General features: G+C 33.2%; 1 protein-coding gene across 2 annotated transcripts in view; it reads right to left on the bottom strand.

The window, feature by feature from the left end:
- Nucleotides 1-14,599, bottom strand: part of ZC2HC1A (zinc finger C2HC-type containing 1A) — a 65,910-nt gene that overhangs the window by 10,691 nt on the left and 40,620 nt on the right. Inside the window, 2 exon segments of one of the 2 annotated variants that reach the window (NM_001083437.1) lie at nucleotides 213-2,815; nucleotides 6,351-6,458. In NM_001083437.1, coding sequence (NP_001076906.1) covers nucleotides 2,650-2,815; nucleotides 6,351-6,458 — 274 coding nt within the window. In that variant the 3' untranslated portion in view covers nucleotides 213-2,649. 2 annotated transcript variants of the gene reach the window in all.

Raw genomic sequence — 14,599 nt, 5'->3', positions numbered from 1 at the left:
TATAATGCTTTGAAGTTATAAAACACTTCAAAATAAAACAGTAGTAACTCCTTTTAAAAGCTGACAGCACATAAAAAAACTGCCAGTGAAAACTCTTTCTCATTAAAAAAGTCTGTATTTTACTTTGAATATATTCTTATTATTTCAGTAGATTGCTATCTTTCTACCTGTGTCTGAAAAAAAGATACGACATCAATGAAAACCAAGTGGCATTTTTTTGCTTCATGTCTTTATTGAATAGGTTCAAAAATGAAGACATCATTTGTAATTTAAAAAAACAGAGTGAACAAGAGACAACAGCAGCCATACTACTCTTACTTTTCCAAGCTAATAACTTTCAGAATATTATATAAGCAATTTTTACAGTTTTAATTTAAGTTTAAATCATCTTTTCATTCTACCACACTGGAAAATACTTGTGAAAATAAATAAAAATAAAATAAATGATGCAGAGATCTAGGAAAATTTCTTAAAAACTGAACTATTGCACAACAAATCAACATGAAAATAATATATGCAAGTAATATAAAAATGCATTTAAATACACTGCATCGATATGTTTCATAATTCATTAATATATTTCACCTACTTACTGTTTGTAACAATCTCTGGGTTTTGGAATTAGATGATTTCTTACCAACTCATTTCCATATAGTACATTATAACATTTACTTGCTACAGTAAAATTCAGTGAGAAACAAACATGTGCCACTTTAAGATCACTTAGCTATTCCTTCCTTGGGCGGACAAAAATTACGTGATCTTTAAAAATATACTTGGAAGAAAATAGTGCTCAATTCTAGATAAAGCAAGAGTTTAAAGTTCTTTCTTTATATGGTTTCTAATAATTAGAACAGAAGAACATAAACAATTGAAATGGAACTCTGATATGTACATTATTCTCCTAAATTTATTAAAGCTATTCTAGTTGATGGAATAAGATGTAATATAGTTTTATTGAACTCTGACCCTTCCTTCTGGCCAATATGACTAAATAAAGGCAACCAGAAAAAAAAATTATTGTAAGTCAGGAAAGGAACTATTATGTAAATCATAAATTTCCATTACCACTAAGTTATCCTCTGACCAAATGAAAAACACAAACAAAACAAAACAAAAAAACTAATGAATAAAATTATAAAGTTAAGTATAAATGAATTTCAGAGAAAGCTATAAGCCACAAATTTCTACCCTGATCCTCACAATTGGTCAGAATCATAAACAAGAAGTTAGAAATTGCCTACAAATGATTTGCTGTACCTTTATAATAAGATCAAGGTTTGTTAGGTTTGATTCAACAGAAATAACTACTGAATTACTGAATTTGGCTGCACAAGCAACCAAAGGTATTTACTAGTAAATACAATGTTACACTGAAAGTGACAATGATTAAAAGCTGTATTTTAGTCAAAGTAAAGGTGAAAGTATAATTACATTTTTGTGAATGTTTAATTACATAATAAAGCAGCTATCCATTACAGCAATGCATTTTCAGAGGCTTTTTATTGTGAAGTAAATGGTGCTTCAGCACAAAACACTGGAAGAAAAACATGAGTAGGAAAAATTAAATATTAACATTCTCTTAACCTACCCATAAATACATATAACTATACTTCGAGTGACTAAAATTCAATTCTTTTTACCTGCATGCCCTGCACTAAGGATTAATTATCGAAGTTAATTGTTTATTAGGTGAGATGATCTGTTTTAAAATCCATTAATTTCTTCTAAATTCAAATACATAGATATAAATGCAAGACTTTGCAAGGAACTTTGTGCACCTTCTATTAAATAATTAACTTGCCAACTTTGCAAAAATGAAGTAGCAAACTACTCTTCAGACATGAGATAATGGGGAAAAAAGGACAAAAGTGAAATCTGAAGACAATCAGAAGTAGAAAGAATGTGTGGTAAACTAATACACACTGAGCAAAAAAAAAAAATCATTCAGTTATAACTAGAAAAAGAAACAGCTGTATTTTCAGATTTGTGTCTCTGAAAAGGGCACTGCATAATTATGTTTTAAAGAATTGAGTAAAAACCTCTATGGAATCAATAATACACTGAGTAAAGAGCAACATACACAATAGGGGTTTTTCCCTCTCTTTTTAAAAAATATTTATAAAATTAATTATTAAAGAGCTCTACAGGAAAACGACACAACTAATTGTAACTAAAATATTCTCTCAGTTTCAAAAGTTCAAGCATTCCATCCTACAATGATACTATCTGAAAATAGGTCAATAATAAAAATGTTTATTCTGATGTCCTGCTCAAAGTAATGATCATCTGAAAGCTTAGAGCGCTAAGCATTAACGCTGGATTGTTTGTGGAAGTATAGTAATGGACTTTAACAAGAGAAAAGGAATACCTAAGTTAAATGATTCCACCTAAAGTTATTTTCTGACTGATAAGTAGGTATGTCCTTGAATGGCACAGCTTAGGTTATCAGGTATTTATTATATACAGTATATGTACACTCACATATATACACACACATTACACAGCCAAAGAATTATGCTCCAAAAACTTGAAAAAAAGTATTTTGAGTAATTTTAGCACGAAATCACTAGAGGAAGTGCTCTAGATGTCCAAGCAGCAATAATCATAAAATTCAGGACTTAGCTTTTTCTTTTTTTTGGATTCTGTTCACAGAACCATTCTCCGAACACCACATTCACAGCAGAACTTTGCCCATTCTACAGGGTATTTAGTCCCACATTCATGGCAGAATTTTGGTAAGTGTCCCGCTGAATTTCCCTCAATGCCTTTAGTGTTTCCACCATTAAATGAAGAGATGTAGTCTCCATCTGGCCTGGAGAGGTACAGAGAGAAAGTAGAAATACAAAGTTCATGACAGTAATTTTCAATCTGTAAGCCTTGGGAAACAGAAAATAATACTATTAAGTATAACTAAAAGCTTCTTAATCTCATCATTAATGCTCTTGACGAACTGATGCTTTCGAACTGTGGTGCTACAGAAGCCTATTGAGAGTCCCTTGGGCAGCAAGGAGATCAAATCAGTCAATCCTAAAGGAAATCAACCCTAAATATTCATTTGAAGGATTGATGCTGAAGCTCAATACTTTGGCCACCTGATAAGAAGAGCTAACTCACTGGAAAAGACCCTGATGCTAGGAAAGACTGAGGGCAGAAGGCGAAAGGGGCAAAAGAGGATGAGATGTTTGGATGGCATCATCAACTCAATGGACATGAGTTTGAGCAAACTCCAGGAGAAACTAAACGACAGGGAAGTCTGGTGAGTTGCAGTGAATGGGGTCACAAAGAGTCGGACACGACTGAGCGATTGAATTGAACTTTTCCCTCTTGTATTGAGTTGTTTGGTTCTTCTGTAAAGATCTCTAATCTTTCTGTGATAATATACTGTCACTGTTAATGACTTCAATTCCCTGTCTTATTCCTTTATATACTTCAACCTGACTTATTTTATAAGTAATGTCTGAAGAATTTCAGTATCTTAAGTCTTGGGCACATGTGTTTGTTTTCTGCTGTCACTCATGACTGATTCCCTGTTTCTCTGTATGGCTTGAAATTTGTTTGTTTTGTTGTTCAGAATTGCAAGCTCATGTGTGTTCACCTGTGAGAATCAGGAGGCCTGGGTTTACAGCATTTCATAAGATGGTTCTTTCTGCTTTTGCTTTTCTAAGCTCCAAGGAAGCCCTTAAACCAAGAGTATCCAAGTTAAGAATTTATTAGAATATGCAGATGTTTTACTTTCAAACCTTAAACTCATATGAAGGCCCACCTATAGTTATGAATTATCAGTGGGAATTCACATCTCTCTGAGCCATGGCTAAGACAGACAAGTATCCTTGGACTCTCTTATTCCTGATTGTTTTTTTTTTCCCCCTAGTCCAGCTTTCGCTCAAGAAATAACCCTCTGAATACTGTGAGAGAAGGGTTAACACAACCTTTCTCCTCTTCTGTGGACACAGTTGACCTTGGGATAACTTCTCAGCTCTGTTTAATAAAAACCCAACAGAGGCGAAACGCCAGCGGTTTCTAAGCAACAGTGTTTGCAAGCAGTTCACTGAAACTGGACATACCTGGAAGCTATGTCTATGATACTGCTATTATGAGATGCCGATTCCCTTTGGGAAAAAGGACTTCTACTTAAACTGACCCTATACCCACCTATGAGATCTTATTCTCTTACTGACCTGAGCTGTCAGTTGGATAGCTGAGGAAGACAAGCTTCAGGAATGCTGCAAAGCCTCCCATGAAAGAGAAAACACCCAATGCTGCCCTGCTATCCTCTCATATTTCTGAAAACAATCCCAGTGACAAATATAATATACAGTCATATAAGTGCCTCTGGCTGAGTCTAAGAAGAATCTTTGCTGAACCTCTCAAGAATCCTGGCTTAGAGCAAGAGGCATGGTGGGAAGGGTGAGGAAAAGTTGTTTTTAACACTATTTTGTATAAGTACCAGAAGTCAATTCCTCTCTCCCCAAATTACCTTAAAACCCAACTCTCTATATAGTGAAGACCACTGAAAACCTCAAAAGTAGCTGCAGTGTCACAGTTAATTTACCAAATTGATCTCTAACCTTCTTCGTATTTTTTTCTTTAGAAATTTCCTTTGTTTGTTGAGAACTAAGCTACATATTCAGAAATACATATATATTTTCTCTTTTATCCAGTATTTCCAGGTGTTCTATTTGGAAGGGTTGTCCAGGAAATGTAGTCTATCAGACTTTCAGAAAAATAAATCTCTGAGAATTCTCCATCTGTTTTGGTTATAAGTATTTTTGTCTAGGATGGAGGTTGAGTATTCAGGTGAGTAAGGCTTAGGGCTTCCTATCAGATATAAAGCTCTAAAAAAAAAAAAAAAAAAAAAGAATATCCTAAACATTTTGTAATGTGATTTTTGCTCCTGCCTGTTAACACTTTGTCTATTCTTTGGAAAGATAAAATTATTCATTTATTCAAGCATATGTATTAAGTATTCCATTTTATAACACAATGTTAATCTTATACTCAGCACTGATTCAAAGCACATGGTTCCACACATATAGAACACAGTATAGCCATAATCCAGGACTCTAAGAAACAGAGGTTCACTTCCTTATATGAATCAAAAATACGTATCAAAGCCTCAGGTGAGACAAACAATACTTATTAAAGAACCTAGCTGAAAAGACAGCAACTTATCAATTCCTCTATGGTTCTCGTCTTAAGCACAAGGATCACTCTTAAAACTTTCTAAATGGCAGACACCCAGACCCCACTCTCCATCTGGGAGAGACCTCCACCTGTTTGGTTTTGGAAAGCTCCATAGATGCTTCTTCTAATGGGCAAAACCAGGAGGGAGAGCTAGCATTTTAGATACTTAAAAATCTATTCCTGGATTAAATATGAATAATGAATGTCTGTACATATTATATACTTATAAAAAGCAGACAATATATATAGTTTCATATAACACAACCAATCACATTCAGTAGGATGTTAATTAATAAGTTAACCACTAAATTACACAGTGCTTCTATATGAGAAATCAGAGCAGAACTTCTAAGGTCTCAGGACTTGTTTTACTTTCTCAGAAAAAGTGAGTTATTTTTCTGTTTCAGACAACAAGAATCATGTAACTACTCTTCTATTCTCCTGTACTTTGGCTACTACAACAAAGTGTATACGCCACTTTGTGGCCCAGGGCTGGCCTATCTACAGGTCTCATGACACAAACTTTGTAAACTAACCCCACTCTTTTTCCACTTTATCTTTTAATTCTCATCTTTCTTTTTCCTATTTTTAATTTAAAAAACAATGTTGTATTTCACTATACATTCGTACCTTTCCTTAAAACTTTATGGAATAAGTTGGGATACATATGAAAAATAAAATATTTATAACTGGAATGATTTCATTATATGTTGAAAAACAGAGCCAATGTCAAAGCTGTGCAAATACTGTGACATATTAGAAAGGGATGTACATGGATAATCACAATCTCATCAGAGGAATTTAAATGTAATAAAATGCTGCTGAAAATTATAGTAGCAGTAGTGTAAAAAGTCTATTATTCAATTTGAAGAGGTAAAAATAACCATGCTGCAGTTACAATTAAGACATAAAAAACACAAATGCATCCAGTGGTACTGAACAAACTGTATTTGAGTATTTACCATAAAAATTACATCTACAAGGTATAAGAAAATACTATTTACACTCAAAGCTAGGTCTTTATTGTATAACATTAAAGTCAAATTTAATCACACAGGAAAAATTAGATTTTCTATTAATAACCTGATAGAAATTTTTTACGTGGTCTTTGGAAAACAATGAATACCTATTTTTCGTTATTACAATATCAGAGCTAAACATACCTGGCCATGTAGCTATCACTGTATGTTTTTCTTTTGCTTGTAAGCACACCTGAGGCAGGATTTCGGGCCAAACTAGGTGGCGTGGAATTTCGAGGTTTGATGTTAGTCCTAGAAGACAGAAAAAGATGGCATGATGAAAAAAAACTACTGAATAGTAAGCATTTCTTTCACAAATTGTTTATTAGAATGATTAGAAAAATAATTAGAAGCTATAGAAAGGTAAACTCAAAAGATTAAAATCCAAATAATTATTTCACATCTGAAATCCTTAATATGAAGTATAAGCCAAAGCATTTTGCATTGACTAAGATTATCTTGATGGTACATAAAATCATTAAAAAATATATATATATATATTCTTGACATGAAATTTATAAGTTAATATTTCAAATTTTTTAAAGTTTAAATATACAGTCCCCTCAAACTAGAGATAAGTCTTGTTGAGTGCCTAGAGTCAAATAATAATGTTAGATGTATAAGATGTGGTTAAAAATTTTGCTAACCATTTTTAAAGAATAATATTCCATTTATGAAAGCCTGTTCTTAGAAAAAGCAACTGGAATGAATTGGTTAATATACTCTTGCCTCTAAAGATTTTAATTTCACCAACTATACAACCTGGGCTATCTGTTACCAGTAAAGTGGCTGATCATACCTTTTTGAAAATTCCGGAATCAAAGAACGCTTATATATGAGGTAAAAATGGTAAAATGTATAGGCTTTGGAATTCAGATGAATCTGGATTCAAATCCCAACTGCCACTGAACAACTCTGGGTCTGGCAATCTGAGTCCAAGTACCCTCATGTATAACATGTGACCATCATCACTTATAGGAAGTCAGATATATAAAATGTAATTGATACTATATTTAGCATAGCGGAGGGTGATGATGGTATTACTACTATTAGTATTGCTACTACAAGTTAACACTTACATTAACAGTGCTTACTACATTTGATGTAGCTGCATTTTTTTTTTCCTGGCCACACCTCACAGCATGAGGGATCTTAGTTCTCCAACCAGGGATCGAATCCATGCCCCCTGCAGTGGAAGTGCAGAGTCCTAACCACTGGACCACGAGGGAATTCCTGTAGCTACATTTCTAATCACCTTCATATAAAATTTATTTAATCCTCATAATAATCCTATGAAGCAGTAAGGATTACTAATTCCATCTTGCAAAGGAGGCAACTGAGGCAAAGAGTAGTTAAGTAATTTCCCCATGGTGACAGATAAGTCATTGCAGAACTAGGTGTAAGATGTTCATTAGTGTTAGTTTCCTCCCTCTCTTTAGAAATTTAGTCAAATCTTTTCATTTCAGAGATAAGCAATACTGTGTTATATGATCAAGCAGAATCCTCTTTTCAAAAATGCCTTTGTATATTTTAAGTTCTCAAACTCTGGCAGAAATTCTTCCTTCTCTACTTATATAGCAAAGTTGGAGAGAGTCTCCCAAAATTTTAAACAGTTGTCTCCAAAATACATGCAGGGAGTAACAACATCTATTATTTTCCAAATGCCAGATATGATACCAGGTACTATACATACTTCACTTTCTTTAATCTTCACAAAAATCCCTGAAGATATTATTCCCATTTAAAGTTGAAAAAACTCACAGTCACAGAGATTAAGTGCAAAGCTATTACATGGCTGGGCTTCCCTGATAGCTCAGTTGGTAAAGAATGTGCCTGCAAAGCAGGAGACCCCAGTCTGATTTCTGGGTCAGGAACATCCACTTAAGAAGGGAGAGGCTACCCACTCCAGTATTCTTGGGGCTTCCCTTGTGGCTCAGTTGGTAAAGAATCCTCCTGTAATGCGGGAAACCTGGGTTCGATCCCTGCATTGGAAAGATCCTCTGAAGAAGGGAAAGGCAACCCACTTCAGTATTCTGGCCTGGAGAATTCCAAGGACTACAGTCCGTGGGGTCGCAAAGAGTCAGACATGACTGAGCAACTTTCACTCACAGTACATGGCCAGAGTGTTTGAATTTGAATTTATGTGGGTCTCATTCCAAATCTTATATTCAATATGCAATGATGTCATTCAAAGGGAGGCAACTTTGAATACTTAAACTATTTCTAAACTTTGACAAGAATCACTCTGGTGCATGTATGGGTTACCCTGCACCTCTTCAAATGGCCTTCAAACGCTCACTGCAAGTCCACCCACGAGGTGTATGCTACTCTACTTTCACATGGCCCCTCTAGGGATGTTGTAGAACTATCACATGCCTTTTTAGGAATTCAGTCTCTGAAAACTCCCTGCCAAATGGTGGCAATTCCTCCAAGTGAGAGTCACAGAGGAACAGGATGGACAGGGTTTTTGGTCAAGAACAAAAACTTGTTAGAAATACTATCACCTTCATATAATGTACACATGAGATATATACACAGTACAAACATACCCATGCATATACATATACAACTTCATATCAATAGTTATTCAAATAATTAGAAAATAATAAAAAAATAATAAAATATAAGTTATCAACAACAGCTGTCATTATTCAATGCCTATTGTGTATTTTTAGTAACATCTATAAGGTAGAACTGGAATGCCAAGAACCATTTTGATCAGTACTTAAAACGTGTTACTCCAGTCTCACACCGTCAACACATTTTTCTTCCTGGACAGAGTCTGAAAGTGCTACCTTATTATGTGTCCATTGATACAATCTGCCTGCTACAGTCCAATCCAATAATAAAAGAAGGTCTAACTTTGCAATTGCACTTCCTCTACCCCATTGCTAATCCCTGTTTCTCTGAGATCTGCTTTGGAGGGTACAGACAGCAGGAATAGTGCAAAGAAAAAAAGCTCAGTGCACAAATTCTTCCTTCTAGAATTTATCACTGTCTACTTAAAAACAACACATGATGGCTGCTAATGATGAAGACTTTTCCCATCTTTGTTTTATTATATATCTAGCTAAACGTATTATTATTTATGGATGAGAGACTGTTGTGGTAGACTTTGGTTTAAAGGTTAATTAGGTGAGCTCTATTAAGTAATTTAACTTATGAGACCCTCAGTTCATCATTTTAAGATGAGAGGGCAAGACCTGCTTTGGGGGCACAAACTTGTAAGCTTTGAAGACTTGTGCGGAGAGGTCCAAGACTGCCACTGCCACTCCTGCTTCTCCTCTCAGTCAGAGACGCCAGTACACAGAAGGGATGTGTTTACTTCCCTGTGTTATATATCTAACACAAAGACTGAGGATCCCTGGATTGAATGTTTTCTAAGATCTGTTCCCTGCTTTTTTATAATAATTTATCATCTACTTAACTAAAAGATATTCTAGCAATATTATATTTATATAATATATGATATAATATTCCCTATACATTTTTAAATAATATTACTCCTAAAAAATAGTTTCATAAAAATAACAATTATTAAGGTGACTCATTTCAACCCTCTGAAAATTAAAATTTAATTTAAAATTTAAATTTTATTCAATGAATGCTCTAAAAATAGACACAGAATAGAAATGCTCATCAAAAATCAGAGTGTTATAAATCCTAGAAGATTACTCAGCACTTCTTGGCTTAAAAATGATTAAAATGAAAAAATTTAAGTATAGAATATACAAATTTATAGTATTTCATTATATAAACCCTTTAAGGAAATAGCTGAAAAACAGTAACCAAACTGAGTTATACATACTTGCTTGTAAATGGGTAATAACTCATGTCTTCTGATGGCACTGATTTTGTATTGCTCTCATACAATCTTTGCATATGTCTTCTAGTTCCAAGTGGAGGGCCTAACTTGTCCATATTACTATTAAAATATATAAAGGTGTACCCATAAGGAGAATGTTACTGTTTCTTTATATTCAAAAAAAATTTTAAGATATTATTCTGATTCATCAGAAATCCACCCCTCAAGCTCTTTCATAATTATCTAACTGCCAGGGTAAGGACTAATGTCAAAAAGAATCCTCAGATAGTTCATACAATATCCATTATTAAATATGAAAATCACATAGCAGGGCAATGGAATCAATTAAAAAAAAAAACTTAAGAAGGACAACAACTGTTTAAAATTTTTGAAGCTAGCAGTGAACTGGACATTATTATTCTAGTACATAAATACAGACAGGATGCTTGTTCTTAGGGAGCTCACAAATAATCTAATTGTCCCCTTCCCTGAATTCACAGAACTTTCCTATTTCTAAAATGTTTCAGAGAAACATTAAGCATGATCCTATGAAAACACTGATGGCAATTCTAAAAACTACATGAAAAAATTAGAAGTGGCCATGCCAACTAAAGCTAATATTTTCAACCAAAATTATAAAGGATTTTCAGCTACTGAATAACAAAAAACTGCAGGTTTACAGAGATTTCATTATTTTATATCAAACAAATGATATTATCGCCAATCAATATCCATTAAAAGTAGGGAGCAGGGAAAATTAAATTTGGAAACTAGGAGTACTACCTTCAGTGACTACTGAATGACACATCACTGCTTGATAACAAAGAGTTTTTTCAAGGGATTTTTGTTTACTCATTTAAATCCTGAGCACCCACTATGTATCAGGCACTGTGCTAAATTCTGGGAATACTGTGGTAAATAAGACAGACCTGATGCTTTGTTCTTATTACACAGTTTAGTGTCTCAAAACAATCTGGTCATCCCTCTAGATAATAAGGATCTCTACAGACAAACACATTTTATCCAGTTTCTCTTCCTTCAATATCCTATACACAGCAGGCATTTTGTTGTAAAAGTTGATATCAATACTCTGCGGACGGTGCTGCTTTACATTAGGTGTTTACATCACACTCAGTAAAACATTTTAAAGAATTTTTTAAATGCCTCCAATAAATATATTGTATATTTATTATATATAAAACAACAAAACTTCTAAAATTTGTAAGATTAACATTGTATGCATTTTATTTGTGAGCAATCAGTAGAAAATTAACCTATTTAGAATTTTAATTAATAAATCAGATTTTTCTTTAAATTATGTAATAACAATCAAAGCACTATTGTTCCAAATAGTATTTTTCTTACAAAAGGTATCTGTGGATTTGGCAAAAGAAAAGATTTTACTTTCTTCCTCAGAAAAAAAAAGTTACTGAAATTAAAATTCAGAATTAAAATTTAGAAACATTTAAAACATGGATTCCTCTCATATGATAAGAACTACTAAAATCTAACAAATGATAAAACAAAGGAGGTGAGTGGAATCTAATAAAAATGTAAAGGGAATTCTCTACTGGGAATATTACATATCTTCTATACATGAAACGATTGCTAGTATTTTCAGATTTTAAAAATGTAATTTTGTAAAAGGCAGATTTCAATGATGATTTACTACCACATACCTGTGTTATGAAATTCAACTCAATCGGTTTGCCTACCCATGTATATGAATGTGTGTATATACACACCCAATTCAAATGCTACTTAGGCTGGTCTTCCCTGGTGGCTCAGATGGTAGAAGATCTGCCTGCAACGCAGGAGACCCAGGTCTAGGTCTACCTATGTACATGTATGTGTATCACAATTCAAATGTTACTGAGGCTAAATGTTAGTAAATGTTGTTATGAAGCTCAAATCACTTCATTCCACTGTAGATTTCTATTGTTATGCTATGTTATTTTTAAGGTCTAACTAAATAAATTTTAAATTCTCAGTGAAATCAAGGTTATATAAGTTTACACATAAATGTATTTTATATGATTTTAATAAATATAATCTTTATATAAATTAATTATAAGTGCTCTTACATATAAAATTTGGTTACATATTTGAAAAACCTTGAAATGATAGTCAATGTTAAGGTTTTACATAAATTTGAAATTTATCCTGAGACCTAATTAAAATGAAAGTAAACCATTTGGACATCAAAGTAAACCATGGACAAGACAACCAAATGAATGGGAGAAAATATTTGCAAATGTTATGACCAATAAGGGGTTAATATCCAAAATATATAAACAGATCATACAACTCAACATCAAAAGAGCAAAAGACCTGACTAGACATTTTTCCAAAGATGATATTTTCCAAAGCCAAAAGGCAAAGGAAAAGATGCTCATTGTAGTTAATCATCAGAGAAATGCAAATTAAAACCACAATGACCTACCAACTCACAACTGTCAAAAAGCTATCATCAAAAAGACCCAAATAACAAATGTTGGTGAGGATTTGGAGAAAAGGGAATCCTCTTATACTATTGGTGAAAATATACATTGGTGCAATCATTGTGGAAAACTATATGGAGATTTCTCAAAAAACTAAAAATAAAATTACCACATGGCCCAGTAATTCCACTCCTAGTCATACATCTGAAAAAACATTAACTCAAAAAGATACACACATCCCAAGATTTATAGCAGCATCATTTACAATTGCCACGATAATGGAAGCAACCTAAGTGTCCATCAACAGATGAATGGATAAAGAAGATGAGGTATATATATATGTATGTACATACACACACGCATACAACCAAACAAATGGAAAGTGGAATACTACACAGCCATAAAAAGGGATGAAATTTTGCCATTTGCAACAACATGGATAGACATGAAGGGAAGTATGTCACTTAGAGAAAGACAAATACTATTACTAATAGTATTTGTATATAAATTACAAATACTAATACTATTACATCACATATGTGGAATCTAACAAATAAACTAATGAATGTAACAAAAAAGAAACTGACTGAAAGATAGTGGTTACCAGGGTAAAGAGGGAAGGAGAGAGAGGCAGTTTAGGGTGGAGCTTACAGAGGTTTAAACTACTATGTATAAAATAATTAGGCCATAAGTATATATTGTATAACACAAGAAATATATGCAAATATTCTAAGAATTATAAATGTATTATCACCTTTAAAAACTGTGAATACTGTACATCAACTATACATCAATAAAAAATTTAAAAAGTTAAAATTATCAGTTTACAACAAAAGATCTTTCAAATACTTAAATATTTTCCTTAACTGACTTGGATCCAGAACAGCTCTCATGTACCATTTTTACATTTATTTTAGTGAACAAGAATGCTTCTTTATCCACATTTCCTTTTCTATTAAACCATTTCTTTTCTGTCCCTTCCTTCCTCCCTTCAGTAGCATTAAAAATAAGTCAAAGTAGCAATAGGACTAAAGGGATATTTGGAAAGAAATTGAATTCTTTGCAAAAGTGGCGACATATTTTCAAAAGGAATTTAAAGTTTTAAACCCAACTGATTGCTCTTTGGTTGAAGTTTCTTCTCGATGTGTTTCTTGGTCTGCAAATCATCGATAACTGACTTACGGAAGTGAATAAAACAAGTAAAGGAAGCAGGAATTCTCTACTATACATTTTGCCCTGCCCTCAGGGGTCTTCGATGTTTCAGATTATGAAAAACATCACCACTGGTGATTTTAATACTTAGTTTATACATCTATCTACATCTGGGGTTACTCTGATAATAAATTTTGGAAACGTACAATAAGAAATCTATTGTATTATGTGTTTTTATCTTATTTACAAAGTTTGACAATTGTAATTTCAGTGTGATAGTAATCATTACAGAACTATCAACATCAATGTTTTCAGAGTGCCTCTATGCTGTTTTTCTTTTAAAGGGTCCAATTCAGTAATGACAATGCTACACGAAAGGTAGCATTGTCTGAAAGATATTAAGGCAGGAATAAAGAAATCCATTTAGCAGTAGAATCACTGTTTCTGCTGTTCAAGAAAAGAAGGAACATATTTTAAAGCCAACCAAGCACATCTACACAGCATAAATTTGGTGTAGACTAGCAATCTGATATACAAAACAGAATTCCCATCTGATATACAAAACATAGAATTCCCATATGAAGTTCAAGGATCCATCCTTACATTGGTACTTAGATTTGGTCAGATTAACATGAAAGTATACTTTTAATCTGTTACTACTCTTTTAATTCAACCACAGAAATGTGTTTGAATGGATTAATGAAAGTTCAAAAAAATAAAAACCCTTTGGTTCACTGGACACTAATATACGGTCCAACTTCTTAGATAGTCCACATAACTTTAAAAATGGAATAAATGAAGAATCCTTAAAATCCCTACCTTCAAATTATAAATAAAATTCCTACTTACCCATTCTAAAACAGGGAGTGGCAAACTTTTCCTATAAAAAGCTAAAAAGTAAATATTTCAGACTTTGTAGGCTATACTCTCTGCCACACTTGACTCTGCCACTATAGCACGATTGCAGCCACAGACAATTCACCAGTGGCCATGTG

Source organism: Bos taurus, chromosome 14, assembly GCF_002263795.3.
Source record: "Bos taurus isolate L1 Dominette 01449 registration number 42190680 breed Hereford chromosome 14, ARS-UCD2.0, whole genome shotgun sequence".
NCBI classification, from domain to species: Eukaryota; Metazoa; Chordata; class Mammalia; order Artiodactyla; family Bovidae; genus Bos; species Bos taurus.
This window is presented reverse-complemented; position numbering and strand designations above follow the sequence as displayed.